At 40.1% G+C, this 15905-nt stretch overlaps 1 protein-coding gene across 1 annotated transcript in view; it reads left to right on the top strand.

The window, feature by feature from the left end:
• The first annotated feature begins 346 nt into the window (after window positions 1–346).
• tenm1 (teneurin transmembrane protein 1) overlaps window positions 347–15905 on the top strand; it is a 99338-nt gene continuing 83779 nt past the window's right edge. Inside the window, exons 1-2 of the mRNA XM_067256708.1 lie at window positions 347–381; window positions 14427–14687. Of these exons, the coding sequence (XP_067112809.1) occupies window positions 14471–14687 (217 nt within the window). The 5' untranslated portion in view covers window positions 347–381; window positions 14427–14470. The remainder of the gene's footprint in view (window positions 382–14426; window positions 14688–15905) is intronic.

Genomic DNA, 15905 nt, shown 5'->3' with positions numbered 1-15905 from the left:
CCTCGTCATAGATGGGTTGTTGGAGTGGTGATTATTGGCACGCCACACCCCCTTTCGAGCTGAAGCATATGGTATATTCCACTAACGCTGAATATGAGATTGTAGACCCGACACATCCTGAAGACTAGGAGTTGAATCATAACCCCTCGATAATAGGAAACCACTCTGAATATACACCGGTTCTTCTCCACAAACCAACTGCATTTCTTCGGAACGTCCAGAGAGCTTCCAATCTAGGACGAGTTTAGCTCAACCGAGTCAGCATCATTGCGTTGTTTGCCAAGGATACACCGGGATAAAGCCGAAAGGGAGTCTTCTTATTTCAACAAATTGAAGCTATGGTGTTGGACTAAACCTCCGGTATGATCACATCTTGCAAAGGTAACCATATGCTGTTTTCAAATCGTTCATTGCTAATTTATTGCTCAGTTCAGCATGTCTACTTAATAATACGCTGCTAATTCAAATTTCACCCCAGTTTAACGGTTGTGCTAAACAGTAAGATACTGCGTTTTATGTTGTGCTGTTTCTATTGTAAAATGTGCTGGAGTATTATCCTTGTACGGGCCCATGATGATTTGATCGTTACCCATACAGTGGAGAAAAAAATTCAGACGAACCGGCCATAAACTTCATCCATCCGAAGCCTTAGCAGTGTTAAAAAAAAATTGCATTGGAAGTGCTATTTGTTAGTTCGCTCAACATTCCCGACAAACTTCCCTAGCAGCCTATTTGATTGTTACACACAGGCATGTTACTCATAAAAACAACGAATGTGTGAATGCCAATTAGCAAATAGTACAATTCTACAATTACATTTCTGAATCTCACATGAAGTGGGAGTGTGTTTCTGGGTCCTTCCAAGCACCTGTCAAAAATGTAAGATAGTATCTTTGTACGGGATGCCCGGGAACAGTTGAGACCAATAACACGTGTTAGGAATTTAATTGTATAGGCCTACATTCAGCTGGTGTACAGCTGTAAGTGAAAGATGATGCGTTGTTGATGCCTCACGCTGAAACACGAAGACAGGTCAGGGCATCACCCATTTAACGGAATATTAGCTTATTTCAAAAAGTATATTAGCTTATTTCCCAAAATTACCTGACATTCATGTACGCAAATATCAAGACGGTGTTGAATTAAGATGGCAGGTATTGGCTCTGAAATTATATGCTATCGTTTGCAACAAGCTTGCATTCATCAAAAGCAACCATCCGTGTTGCCTCCGTTTTACATGCGTTCAGTTGAAGTGTCATCAACAACTGAATCTTGGGTAGGCTGAATCCTCTTGTATCCTCTTGTTCCCGTCTGGATTCTGATCAGACCACTGGGTTGTTAAATCGTGGAAGAGATCATGCAAACCAGAGAGAATTTATGCAGAATTCAGTTGCTATCTAGACATTAACAAAAACTAGAAGCCTATATGCTTGTGTGGAAACGCTGTCTTTTGATTTCATATAACATGACTTTATAGCAATCTTTATAGCATTTACATTTAGTCATTTAGCAGAAGCTCTTATCCAGAGCTACTTACAGTAAGTACAGGGACATTCCCCCCAAGGCAAGTAGGGTAAAGTGCCTTGCCCAAGGACACAACGTAATTTTTCATGGCCGGGAATCGAACCAGCAACCTTCTGATTAATAGCATCTTACTGAGTTGCAGTCAACTCCTGGAATAATGCTTATCAAATCCCGTTGGTGAAGCCTGTTTTTGTTAAGTGGCTCATTGCTGCACTTACTGTTTGTGTTACGTAGTGTTATTCATTCTGATAGTTGACTCCATATTTGCTTCGACCAGTTCCTTTCATACACACTCCCATCTCTTCTTGATGCAGGAACATTTCTATCAATACAAGTTCTGGGAACGAAAAGAATGAGGTGTGAAACAACAATATCCCAAGATGATGGAGTATGATGCAGGAGTTTTCACTCATACCAAAAATGCCATTTGGAACAACAGAACACCATGGTTCTAAACAGATCCATTACCTTCCAGATAGTACTCTCAATGGTTCTTTTCTGGACCTGAAAAGGGTTTGATGTGGAACTTTGAGGAGGATGTGTCAGAAGGTTCTTCTATTGTTAGAAATAGTTCTATACCATAGCAGTCTGAATGTAGATATATGATGGGTACTTTCTTTAAAGACAATATTGTTGAGTGGGGCTCAGTGAGTAAACGGTATACTGAAGCTCACGATAAGCTGACCGTGCCCTGTTAAGCTGGGCTTATAATTGTTTGTATAGGTCATGTATTCTAGCCTATGGTGAAGATTGATTCCTAACATGCATCCAGATTGTTCTCTTCACCATTGATGGCTTTACCAGTCACAATTAAGCTTAATATTTCTTGATACAAAACGATGTACTAGGTATATCCCATTGTTGGGTGCTGTGTTAATCAGTATGTCTTAATGGGATGTGTTAGTGATGGTTTGGAAAACATTTCACCTTGTGATTGGTAACAAGTCACATGCTTAGCAGTGTTCATCAGTCACATAAATAATACTACTGTATTACTGTCACATAAGTAATACTGTATGTGTCTAACATGATTACCAGGCAGGTTTCTACAATAAAGTACTGTAGACTGAGTATTTCAGACCCCTACTTTCTATGAAAGATACAACACAGAGACTAATAAATGTAGTCTTTGCTTGGGAATGTTCAGTATTAATCATAGACCACTAATATTTTGATGAAAATAGTTATTATGATACTGATTGAATTTGAGTCCCACTTTATTCAATTCACTCATCCAGAAGAAAATATATTGTACAAAATTTAGCACCAAACATTGTGGGTGAGCAATTAAAGTGTGTAGTTGACATAAACACTGCAAACATATTCTTCACATTCTTTCCACTCAGTTATTTACATTCATGTCTTAAGCCTATGCTCTTTTGTAACATACTGAATCTTTTTCCCCCAAAAATTATGGCTTTGGTATACCTTGCAGTCAAATTGATTGTAGTCTTTACAACAAAAGCAATCATTTTCCATGACCCTCCCATCCTCCCGGCTGACTTTCATCTCCCCAGAGGCCTGTTTTCTGTTCTTGCAGTCTTATGCATCTTCACCCTAATGATTACAGCAAAACTGCTACGTTATTTTAGCACATGAGGAAATGGTGTAGTGGAATAATTCATAGATGTTTTTAATTGTTTGCCCAGGGATTAATCATATTTTAATATTTAATGCTATGTGTGACCATCATTCTGTTTGGGAAGCACCTTTACCCAATCAATCCCATTGTTATGAGTCATTTCTTAGAATGCAGAAATATGAAGTCTTTAATATTAGTAAAAGGCAGCAGTTTATGAACTAGAATATATTGGTCTGACAGTCAAGACTCTACTTGTTAGTAAATGAACACTGAGTACATTTTACATAAGACCAATACTTCACTAACTGGCATAAATTATAATTTCATAGTAACAGCACATCTTGTTTTTGCTTGTCAGTTTCATTAGTCTTGTGCGTGTTAATACACGTTTTCCCAAATTTGTTTGGACTGATGTGTGATTTAGTGTGTTCAGTAGTACATGGAACACACTTTCCATGTCCAGCATGGTTGATTGGTTTGAGAGACGGGTCCAGGGAGCGGACAAGCCGTGTGGACGTGGGCGCAGCCAGCTGCGATGTGGAGAGAGGAGCCTGACAGAAGCACCAGTAGGATGGTGAATAATGTGTTGCATCTGAGGACTTGTCCATGCAGGAAGGATGGAGCCAAAGTTGAATGTCAAACCGTATAGTGTTGAGGGATGACAACAGCGTGAGCGTCATACAGACGTTTGACATTGGTAGATTCTGATTGACACCTTCTTTGCGGCAGCGCAGTACAATAAGGACCCTTGGAAGTGAAAGCTGTTGCTCATACAATAAATTGTTCCCCCGAGCCTGTCAGAAGTGAATGTGTCTGCGGGGAATGCCCTGTGGATTTCTCAGTTTGATACATGGCTTTGGATATAAATCAGAAGCTGTTATGGGAGTGGTCTATCCATCCTTAGGATAATCAGCTTTCTCATAAAACGTTCCTCTCTTTCTCTTTTTTTTGGACAACCCTCCGGTGATATTTGCTGCAAACTGCATTTGTGGCAAAGCAAGCAAGCTGCAAAGCAAACAGCTTTACAATCTGTCGTGAGATCTCATCGCTTGTGTTTGTCAATTACCAGAGAGCCTTTCTATTTCTCCCATTGAAATGCTTCTTCAATGGTTTCTGGTTCTTGTAAGTAAAGCCATTCTAATGAGATCAAATATGACTCACTGCTAGAGGTAATGGAGTAACTGGAATGAGCACAGTTGGGTTTAACTGTACTGGAGATTTGAAACGAGTCACAGATGAGGTGCAGGTAGATAGCTGCTTCCACCACATTTGGTTGTTGCATTGGTCTTTAGTGCAACATACAGTAGCAGGGAGCAGTAGAAATGTTACTATTATTGTATTAAATGTTATTTATTTTCCCTGACAGCCTTTTATTCATGCAAGTATAGTTCTTAATACATTCATCATCCATTAATTGTCTTTAAATACAGTGTACTATTTTAGTCCACCACAGAAAATTGGATCCCCTGAAAATCTTAAACCAGCCATTGTGAAGGGCAGACTGGTTGACAAACTAAATGGCTTCTCTTAAACAGAGAAATCAATGCTTCTAACACTTCATTTGATAGCCTTGTGTAGCTAACAGTGCATTAGCCATTGTCACAACCCGGAGCAGACACTGAATGTTTACAATCCAGAGGTGTCAAAGCACAGGGAGAAGTCAGACTGGAAGCAGGTGCCTGTCAGGTCGTAACCTAGAATATTCTGCAAAGCTGCGAAAGATGAACCTGACGTTTATAGATTACTTTTCAAGAGATGCTGCTTGTGCAAAAAAAAAAGGGGTTATTGCATTAGGACGAGTCACCTTTAATCTGAATGTAAGGCTGGAGAGAGAGGGTCTCTCTGCTCCAGCTTGCTTCCTGCATCCCATGGCTTGCTTCGTTAGTCCTGGTGGAGGAGTGGGAGGAGAGAGGCGTCTCTTCACAGACCACAGGCCTGCCTGCGAAGGTCTACTGGCCCTGTGACAGGGTGAAAGATGATGATAGAATACAAGACCCCAGAGCAGGAGAGCACAGGAGGAGGCTGCAGTCAAGTGTACCGGGCTTCAGCCTCCAAAACAATTGTGTGTGTGTGTGTGTGTGTGTGTGTGTGTGTGTGTGAGAGAGTGTGTGCGTGTGTGAGTGTGTCTGAAAATATACTGTAGTATATCTCTCATTACCACTGGACTCAGGGCTGTTGCTGATTGGTTTGCTAAGGATGCTAGCATAATCTGAAAGATGGTAATTGTTACAAAGTACATTGCATGCAATATGTAATGTGCCATATAGGCTAATCACCTACTGTGTATCCAGGCTTTTCTCTAGATTGTAATCTAAAATGAAATGAATGGATTAAAAAGAATGGCAAAAAGATGACAGCGAACACCCTTTGGTTTTGCAATTTGTTGTATGATTCCAGCTCTACTGCAAGTCTGTTAGGACTCACATATGATGTAGCACATTTGTGAGAGGGAGGTACATTAGAACTGTAATCTGATTTATTTGATATCCTAAAAAATAAAGAGTAAATCCAGATTACATCTTCATGTGGGTGGGTCAGCTCTTTCTCAGGGAATGGACCGTGTCATTTCCAGATCTCTGACTTGTTTTATAGAATCCTCCTCCTCCTAGTTCCAGTCCTGTGAGAAGTCCCGTCTTTGCCTTGTCACAGTACCTGGCACTCGATTTAAGCCATATCGTTTAGAATGGTGTGGTCTTTTTGTGGTCCAATTGAATCTTGCCGAGGACCATAAATATCGTTTTCAGACCCTTGTGGCTTTGTGGATAAGGATGCTGTAACTGTACAGTGCACAGCCTGCCCAAGCTGGACCGATGAACAGGATGGATGTGTTGAGGCTTGGATGTGTCTTGCACTAATAAGATGTGGTATGCAGCAACTGGATGTGCCTTGAGTTCAGATGCCAATTAATTATTTAAATTGCTTTGATTGTTTTTTCTGTGTTTCTTTTGGCCAACACTGTCACTTTAACAATGCCTAGTTTTTTATATGTCAAATTTAGCATTTGTTTTTAACATATTTGGTTCAACCAAGCAGATATAATACTGTGAAGTATGGGGCTTTGTAAAATGCAAGTGTCTTCACTTTAAACAAAGGAAGTACAACTGGAAATTCCCTGACTACAAAGGCATTTTTAACAACATGTGACAGTACAGTATGTGAAAATTGCAAATATATTCATAAGATATTATTGAGGTTTATCAATTATTCATGAGAATCTATCTTCTATTGCCCATTTAATGTCTCACAAATTTGCCAAATTTTGAATAAGCTTACAGTATATTAATGATTTATGACCAAATAACTTTCATGTTGTTGGAAAAAAATCTAGCAGACATTTAAATTAGTAGTGGGGATTTATGCTCGGGAGACAATTTAATGCAGCAACCTTGAATTGAGCATTCTGGAACTGGGTCAACTAATTTAACAAATTCTTTATGGGCACATAATAATTGGTATGCGTGTTTCAGGTTCGGCTGCGGAAAAACATGTCTACTGTGAAGTAGTTGAATATGCTGAATCCGGTGAACACCCACAAATCTATTTCTGAGGTGTTTCCTAATCATATAATCCCAACAAATGGTTTTGTTTGGCAGTATCCCTGATAGCCGCAGGTGCTGGGAATCCAAGGACTCTTTCAGGGGACAGTGAAGCCCCTTATCACAGAGCTGCTGGATTATCTAGTGCTCAGCAAGTACAGATCCTCAACAGGAGGGCACATCCTGAGCAGGAAAAGTATAGTCTTGTTGGAAGTGTACTTTACTGTAATGTCCACTACAAACCGACACCTATCTTGGCGTTGCAGTGAGGTGTTTTTCTCAGCTCTATTTTGTGGGCTGAATCATTGAATCCATAGAATCAATCTCTGGTCTCTATCGATGGTTTAAGTATAACTGAGAAATTAATTGAAACAAAGGGTTGAGTAGGTTACCGTTAAATGCATTACAATCTTTAATGTGTCAGCGATTGCAGATTACTTGCATTCGATTGTGATCAGTAATGTAATCCAAAGGATAATTTTTGGGAGAATTTATAGCGGTTTTGATTTATTTTTTGGAACTGGTGATTTCTTTCCCTTCCAATGTTGGATATTTTTGTCCTTAAACATCTCATGAAGTCATCAAGATAGCCACTTTGATATTACCGTGATCTCTGAAGTAGAAATCCATTAATCCTAATTCTTCAAATGTAACTGTAAACCGATTACCGTTTTATTTTCATAGAATATGAATATCTTTAAATAACACGGTTAAGTATGTATTTATTGTATTCCATTATCCAATCCCACCCTGTACAATATGATTTCATGTGGGAGCCTATTCAGCTCTACCACTATAAGTGGCCCCTACTGTTGTTTGTGTGGCAGCTATATTCCTTCTCTGCCCCCCATTGGGCCACTGATAACACTCATTGCACTCACTGTATGGCTTGAGCATAATTTCCCCTTAAATGATGCAGGGGACAGCAGCCTATTCACGCATTTTAATGTCATGTTTCTTAGACATTTCATGATGTTAGATAGGCAGTTATCACAGATACAGGAGCAGAGGGAAGTAATGATGTTTGTAGGATATAGCTCTTCATCTGTTGTCTACAGCGTATGTCTTGCTGCATCCCTAAATGGATCCCTATGCTAACCCAGTATTGACATGCATGTCTATCAACGCTACTTCTGCTTTCGTCCAGCACTTGATGTCAGACTTGAGTTTGTGGACACTGATGGTAGGCAGGACAAGTGTCTGAAGGACGAGAATAATTATCTGTGTCTGAGAAGGAGTCAGTGATGTGTGATGAGTGGTTGGCCTTCACTCAGATCTCCTCCAACAGAACTGACGATACTCCTTAATTGGTGCATCAGCTCTTAATTCTTCAAAGACCTTTCGTCTAACACAACCCACACTGTTAGTGTGTTACCTGTAGAACACCATACCACAGAGTTATTACTGACTCTTATTAGTGTGCTATCAGCAAGGCTCATCATATTTCGTCACAAACCACAAAGTGTTTTTTTTTATAGTCGAATAGACCACACAATTGTCAGCATTTTGGAGAACCTGTCATATTGTTCCTGCCTATGGTAGGACCTCCCTAGAATCCGACCAGGGAGAATCTTTTGATGTGCACTGTTCAGGAAAGAAGAAAGGGCTAGAATTATGTTAATGATTCAATGGCCTGTAGGTACTTTACCTTGTGTCCAACATCATTTCGTAAGAACTTTGATCATCCAGACTAACAAGGGAAGGAATCCCTATTCAGTGCTAGCAGCCAGAGAGGAGCCATTGTTTATTTGTGGAGATATTTGCTGTCATTCTTATGGCTGTGTGAAACATTTGAACAGTGATGCTTTGTGGCATTGCCATCACTGTTTAAAGATGGTGTCCAAAATGGCATACTGCTGTAAAGTATATTTGACGGTTGAGAACGTAAAGTCTTGAATTGGTTTTGTCTTGTGCAAGTGTTGAGAAATCTGACGTGTGTGTATATATATTAAACTCTGTCTGAAACAGGTAATCCCTTCAAAGGAAAAATTGGAGCACAGCATTATTAACTGTATTGCAATAATTGCATCATTCAGCATTAGTGTCTACTTAATGTGAACTGCTTCTTAACGCAGGTTGTAACGTGTAAGCCATAATTATAATACAGTAAGGCTGTTTCTGAATTCATGGCTGTCTTTGCTTACGTTTAATGTAACCAAAGCAGTTTTAGAATAAATGTTTTATAAACTTTGCAATTTATCTAAATAGTGGGAAAAATTACAATTAAAAATAAATAAACAGAATGTCTTTAAGCCTTATAATTCAAAAGCGAGCATACCTCAGGCCATCTATTAAAAACCTTTCAAATGTTCAAAGATTCGTTTTTCATTTCAGTGAAGGGCAGGCTTTCAGGTTTCAAATCAAAGAAGAACATCAAGACTCCAAACAGACCTGGCACGAAGCAGGCCTTAACACCCTGTCCTAGAAAACCAGAGAGGGACCTTCCAGGCAAGGGATGGATGGATGGATTGCAGCTGAAAAGGAGAGAGAGGTTAGAGTGGAACTCCGGAATCACAAGATTGCTGGTTGGGATGAGCCAGACAAATTCTGTCAATGATACGGCATCTTCAGAATGAATGTAGGCTGGCGTCTTAGTAATGAATGTAATGCAATTACCGTAATGTCTGTTCTAACGATTTTACCATAGAACTATTCAAGTATTTATGAGAACACTGACTTGCAGCTGTTTACTTCATCTCTTTGATTGGAAAATGCAAAATGATGTCCGGAAATAAACACTGTTCACCAACAGAGGGTTTTAAGTGTACCATAAAGAGCGGTTGACTCTAAAACTCACCCACAAATTAACTGGAAATGCAATATATCAATGTAAGGAACTATTACTGACAGAAACTCAATGAAACCTTGAAAATATTGAGAGGAAGCAAAATTCTCATGAAATGTAGACAGTATTCATTCAAATATCATCCATGTAGTGCCAGTACTGCTAACATGAATTCACGTCAGCGGCATCATCTAAATTACGACGTTTTAACTGTAATTTAGACTTAACTGTTTAGGGGTGTATGTTTCATTCAGACAAGCAGGTATTTAAACACAGACAGAAGCAGTTGACATTTCCTGTGCTATTTCCCAGAGGCAGTTATTTGCTCCTTGGCCTCAGTCTTATAATATAATCCTTTCATATGCGACATTATCCCTTTGCATGAAATCACATAAAGATTCCACTGTTTAATGCCAGTTATTCGGGGGGGGAATACACACATTTGTTTTACGGAATAATGTAAAATCGCCAAAAGCTACGAGGTATTCTTAGTTGACCTGTGCTCTCTTTTTGGTTTACTGGCACACCGTGTGTGTGTGTCACTGCCAGGGGAAAGTATCTGCCAACATGTGTTTCCTTTAGCGTGATCCTTTTATTGGACGTTTAAAAGTGGCATGAGCTTGAGCAGCTACTGTGCAGTTCTTCCTCCTCAGGCAGCTGTTAGACCACAAGTCCAGGGCTACCACTCTCCCTGCGAGGCACTGAATATCAGAGTGCCAAACCTGAATCTCTGCTATTGTGAGCTATAGTACTCGTATTGTCGACTTCACCCGAACAAGAAGGCTAGAGCCTGCCTCCTCACATCTTGGTTTTCAAGTGGGATTTCAGTTGAAGAGGAGCCAATTCACTGTTGGATTTTCAGGCATGTTGTTGGTTTGCCTAAAGGAATATATTTAACATTCTTGCTGCATGCATAATGGTGGTAAAAATAATTTCTGGATTTATACAGAACTTTTTATTGTGCATTTATGGCATTGGAAAGTTAATGGTATTGTACAGTATAACCATCTTGGGTATTCGCCATAGTCTTACCTTCAACTCTTCGGTTAAGCTCTTTGTATTTGTCAGTTGGAAGGTCTATGCACACACAAAGCCAACTGAAGTTCATTTTAGTTTCAGGACCAAACAAGTTAGTGTTCTCGAGCAGTCTCTTCACTGCCTCTCTTGAATGTGCGTGAGCAGCTAGTCTTACCAAGGCCCCCACTATTACAGTAAGTGTATTCAGTTGTCATATGACTCCACTAAAGGTATAGGATATGACATTTCATAAATATCTATGAATAATTTAAACGGTTCACATTTTAGTGGGATTACTGCCAGTAACACGGACACTCCAAGGAAAGGCCTCCTTTTTTGGTAGATATCTGTCCTTTATGATTAATCATTTAAATGGAAATCATAGCTTTAAGTTCATTTTGCTGTCTTCCATCACTAAGTGAAGTTGGAAGGGGTGCATAAAGGAACAGAGCATGCAACTGGGAGCAGCAGCCAAGAATCAGGCAATGTGGGCCAAGTTAAAAAGAAATGGAGGTAGCCACAAGGACCAGAGTTAATTTGGGACCTGGTTGTCACCTGCTACAGATGAAAAGTGTTACCTGCCAGTATTTCTTTCATCACGCACTGTGGTCTTTCTGCTTGATCTCTGATTAGTTTCTAATGTTATGACCAGACAGCGGGTTACTCTGCCTACTGTATTGCATGATGACTATGTTCGAATGAAGGGGAAACGGATCAACTGAATGTGATGAAATATTGGCGTAACTCCCACTGGCCTCTCAGTGAACCGCCAAGTAGGTTCTGCTACAATGACAAAAAATAATAATAAAATAAAGTAGGTTCTGCCGATTTATATGGAGACAAAGAAGAAAATACATTACAGAATGTTTTTTTCTCAGAAAAATCCCATGACACATTTTTTATTCTATTTCCCGTTGGCACCAATCCCGTTGGGTCAACACCTCACCGTATAGACTCACACTTGATCTTGAACGTTCGGAGTTGAATAAGACAACGTGCAGATAGGCCTACCGTAAGAGAGCAAACTCTCACCAGACCGTTCAACCGAGCGAGTAGAGAAGATCTCTCTCCACTGCGGAGGAGAGAGACTCCAGCGGAGAGCTCCAGCTCGCGGCAGAGACCGAGGCAGAGAGAGCCTGCGGCGTGCCGGTAGCACTGTAATGAAGGTTGTTTCTGTGGTGCCCACGCTGGGCTGAATGGCTAGCTTTTTCCTGGACTCTACGGGGGAACATTCACATGAATATTGTATTTCCTCAACCTCTATCCAATTAACACAGAACACTTTCCCTTGTTCTAAAGGCTAGCGGAGTCCTTAGATAATCCCATGTCGCAGTGCTGGGCCGACCAATTTAACTGTAGCTTTGACTTGTGGACTCAATATGAAACTATTAGGACATGGATTTTCTTGTTTCGTGGGCACTTCAGCCTCTGTGGTCCGACGCCACAGGCCCAACGGTCATAGTTCTCTGTTGTTTAAACCACGGTTTTGAACCAAAGTAAGGAAACCCCATGCTGAGATGTAGAGTAGCCTAAAACACAAAGTCCAAAGAAGAGTTTGCTACATAAAGGATTTGGAGACGCCACCATTTACGTTAAGTGAAATTAATATAGTTGTTCTCACTCCGATTAAATATCTGTAGTTGACTCATAAACAACATAGTCTACCTTACAGTAGCAATATTTTCTCTGTCTCTTAGGCCAGTGTCAAATAAGCCTAAATAAAGCCCAGCTTTGCAGTCATTCACAGCCCATGAACCTATGCTCAATCTTATAGTTTGAGGACCACAAGAAGATCTAGTGTTCATTATGTTAAAGTCAATGGATAGTAAGAAAATTGCTGTATCTAATACAGACCGGAGCTGCTCGTAAAGATAAGTGCGCACACTTGGCAGTTTATTTACTGACATCGTAATCATCTCATTAAAAGCTGTTCCTCTGAAGCTATTGCCCAAGCCACAGGTTCTCCTTTTTGTTTTAACCTTTGAGTTCAAAACCTAATTATCTGAGCATCATGAAGAACCAGACAGCCCAAACAGCTTCATCATGTCCAATCATTTTGTAACAGTGATCCAAAACAGGAGAAGTTGGAAAGCTTGTTAGAAATTTAACAGAAAATAATTGCTTGATAGAACTTTTACGGCAGTCAATAGATGTGTAATATTACAATATTGATATTTTAGGATAGTTTAGTTGCACAGTCTATATAGATAGCAGAAGGACATATACTTTTAGAGTATTACATTATGTATGTGCCCTTTGGTAGTTTTTTTAATTAGTCTCTTTATTAACTTAATGACATTTGCTGAGAAATATTGGTTTTGAAGATGGAACGTTATAAATATAAAATCTATTGATGGGAGTTCATAATCAGGCACCACCCCTCCAATCAGAAGAGTGACTTTTTTCGGGAACATCGAAGATTAACTGTAATGCGAAATGAAAATGTCACCTATCACCGACGCCAAGTTTGTTGAGATGAAAATGAGAGAACATGCATAACTTTCCAGTAAATCCACGAAGAATTTGTTGATAAGTCTTTTTAATCGAAATATTTGCATTGAATGTTCTACATCTATCTTAAAAGTGCAGCTAAGACAACTAGAATATCCCCAAAAAACTGTTACATGTTTCTGTCATCACTGTTCCCCCCCCCCCCCCCCCCCCCACACACACCACTACAACAATTATTTGTTTAGCAGAGAGTGTAGCAGAGAGCAGCTTCTACTGAACACGCCAGCCATTTTAAAGTGAGCTTGAACCTGAGCTTGGTTTCTGGGATCCACCTCTGCCTCACCCTTCAGAGAAGCACCATGTGTTGCCTCCCCCATCATGGTCCTCAGCCCCTCCTACCTCACCGGCCGTAATGACTTCCTCCTGCTCGGAGGAAAGGCGTCATCAGACCAGGGGGTTGGCAGCCGACTAGAATACAAATGGCCTATAAAAATGCCTTCAACTGCCAATTAGTCAAGCAAGATATATACTGAGCTTGCAATTAACAGACTATTACCACGACCAGGCATAGATGGGAAGGCCTAATGAGCATTTGATTGTCATATTTGTCATGACTGCTGTTAAATATAACAAATGTCAGAGGGCAAACACAAATATCAATTGTCAAAGACGCTTGTTTTTTTTTGTTGAAGGCTTTTTTTGTGTATTATTATTGTGTTTTAGTTTAATTTCAGGTAGAGACGAGGATGACGGGTGCATCCTGTCCTCTCAGCAGCTAGGGACAGTGCCAGGGTCAAGGGTCAAGGCCAAAGCCAAGGTTTAGTGGCTGTCAGGTCGCAATGATAGAAAGGTCAGGCCAAGCAGAAGTCAGGGAGGAAAAGATTGGGTTGTGTCAAGGTTACTAGTGTGTTTTCGTGGCTCAGAAATATACTGCTTCGGCCCAACTATATATTGCATCACAGTCGAAGCTGTGACAGAGTCAGATGGATTTGCTGAATGAATTATTCATTGTTACATCACCAGTGTACTTACTCTCCTTCTGAGTGATGGCAAGTGTTAAATACAAGCATGTGATGTAAATAGTGATATGTGGATGTGTCAGGTGAAACAAACAGCAAATACTTTCTTTTCCGTGAAATCTTTCACTGATTTTCCCAAATAAATAAATAAAACACCAGACCGGATGTGAGACCAAGCCATGGCGATGACGCACATTGTTTTTGCTCACGCTCTAACTGTCATTGTTCTTTTGTGGTAGTCCATCAGATTCTGCCGCAAATTAAAGATATCACTCAATCTGCTCCTGCAAACGCCCCTCCTCCCTCCTGTGCATCTCCCAGCACCTCCATCCTGCCACACGACGACCCCACAGCAGCCCCTGGAAATAGGAACCCACTGATTAAAGAGACTAATATCCAAATAATTACTTTTCTCAGAGTCCCACACCATCTCTCTCACAACACAAGGACAAAACATGAGGGGACCAGGAGGTGTATTAACAGCTCTCCTTCCCCTCTCGTTCCTCCTCCAGACTGGATCCCATGACTGAATGAGTTTGGTCCAGCGTTGCCAAGCATGGAGCAGATGGATTGTAAGCCTTACCAGTCTTTGTCCAAAGCCCGGAAGGAGATGGAGCATGCCTACCCCAGCTCCTCGGATGAGAGCGAGGACGGACGCAACCTTTGTAAGTCCTACACGTCTCGAGAGACGCTGCCTGACTACGGACAGGAGATGAGACTCAACTATAACAGCCACCGAGCCAAGAGGAAAACCATGGATGAACCCACAGGAGGTACAGTTTTAACACACCAACGCTCACACCAAATGCTAATTTAGACTTTTAAGAGTTCATTTGTCTTGGTTACAGTGAACAGAGGCATCAAGAACTCTGGTAAATATTTTTTTTGTGTGATTTATAACCTCAAAATGATGTAGTGACATCTGTTTTAATCAATTTCCCTGCACAGGATGTGGTTGGTCTTCCAGTCAAACTGGCAGGAAGGTTGGAGGGGAAACAGGTGCATATACCTTGGCTTGATAACTGATTGTATATGATAAGACTTATCATGGCATTGCAGCTAGCAGAATGAAATTTGTAATCTCATGCCCTGTGGTACACATATTTTTACCACAGTGAGTATAAAAATATAGAAAGTAATCATGGAGAAGAGACTTGACTATATATTCTGTGGGAAGTTATTGAAGGTTTTCAATATTTTTTTCAAGTTGTTTTCTCCTGTTGCTATAGTTCAGTCACACACGCAGTAGGCTAGAAACCTTTTAACACCTTAGGGCTAAGCAGGAGGTTGGTGATGTATAATTACATTACAATTGACTTCGACTCCCTATAGGAAATAACCCAATCACGACTGAATCTTGTTCACTCTGAATAAATAAGTTATTTTGTAATGGAAAAGGAAATAGGTTTTGCAGGGCTGCAAGCTGTCTATACATTATGTGCAGTAATAAAGTAAAAATATGGTTTGGTTGGATATGTTTTACTGACTTGTCTCCTATATAATAGATTTATTAAAATTGTGCAGTGTTGTATAAAGTTGTACTCTATGCCTGTATAGGGGACACTGCAATATAGTCTGTCTGAGTGAACAAAGTTGTCCACAAAAATTGCTGTGGTTTCCTGGGATATATTGAGCTCCAGTGGGCTGTGAAAAAACACAACAGAGATTTGAATAGTGAGTTCTTCCTAAACACCGATTAGGCTAAATGTTTGTGTTCCATAAACCCTTTTCAAATTGGACAACACAGCTGAAACTCTTTGCATTTCTGGTAAATGAGGTAGACAGAAATGTGATCTTACCAGCCATGGTCTGTCTCAGCTTCATCTGGAAATAATGTAATCTTTCGACAATTAATTTATTTTACTAAGCAATTTCAACACAAAAGTAATGGATGAATCCTGACATTCGTAAATAAAAAATGATTTGATATTCTAAGTTGAACACTGAACAGATAATTATTTTCTTTTCCTCACTTGTCATTTCGGACTCTT

This window comes from Osmerus mordax, chromosome 19 (genome assembly GCF_038355195.1).
Source record: "Osmerus mordax isolate fOsmMor3 chromosome 19, fOsmMor3.pri, whole genome shotgun sequence".
Classification (NCBI taxonomy): domain Eukaryota; kingdom Metazoa; phylum Chordata; class Actinopteri; order Osmeriformes; family Osmeridae; genus Osmerus; species Osmerus mordax.
The sequence above is the reverse complement of the archived record's forward strand: the minus strand, read 5'-3'. Positions and strand labels throughout refer to the sequence as shown.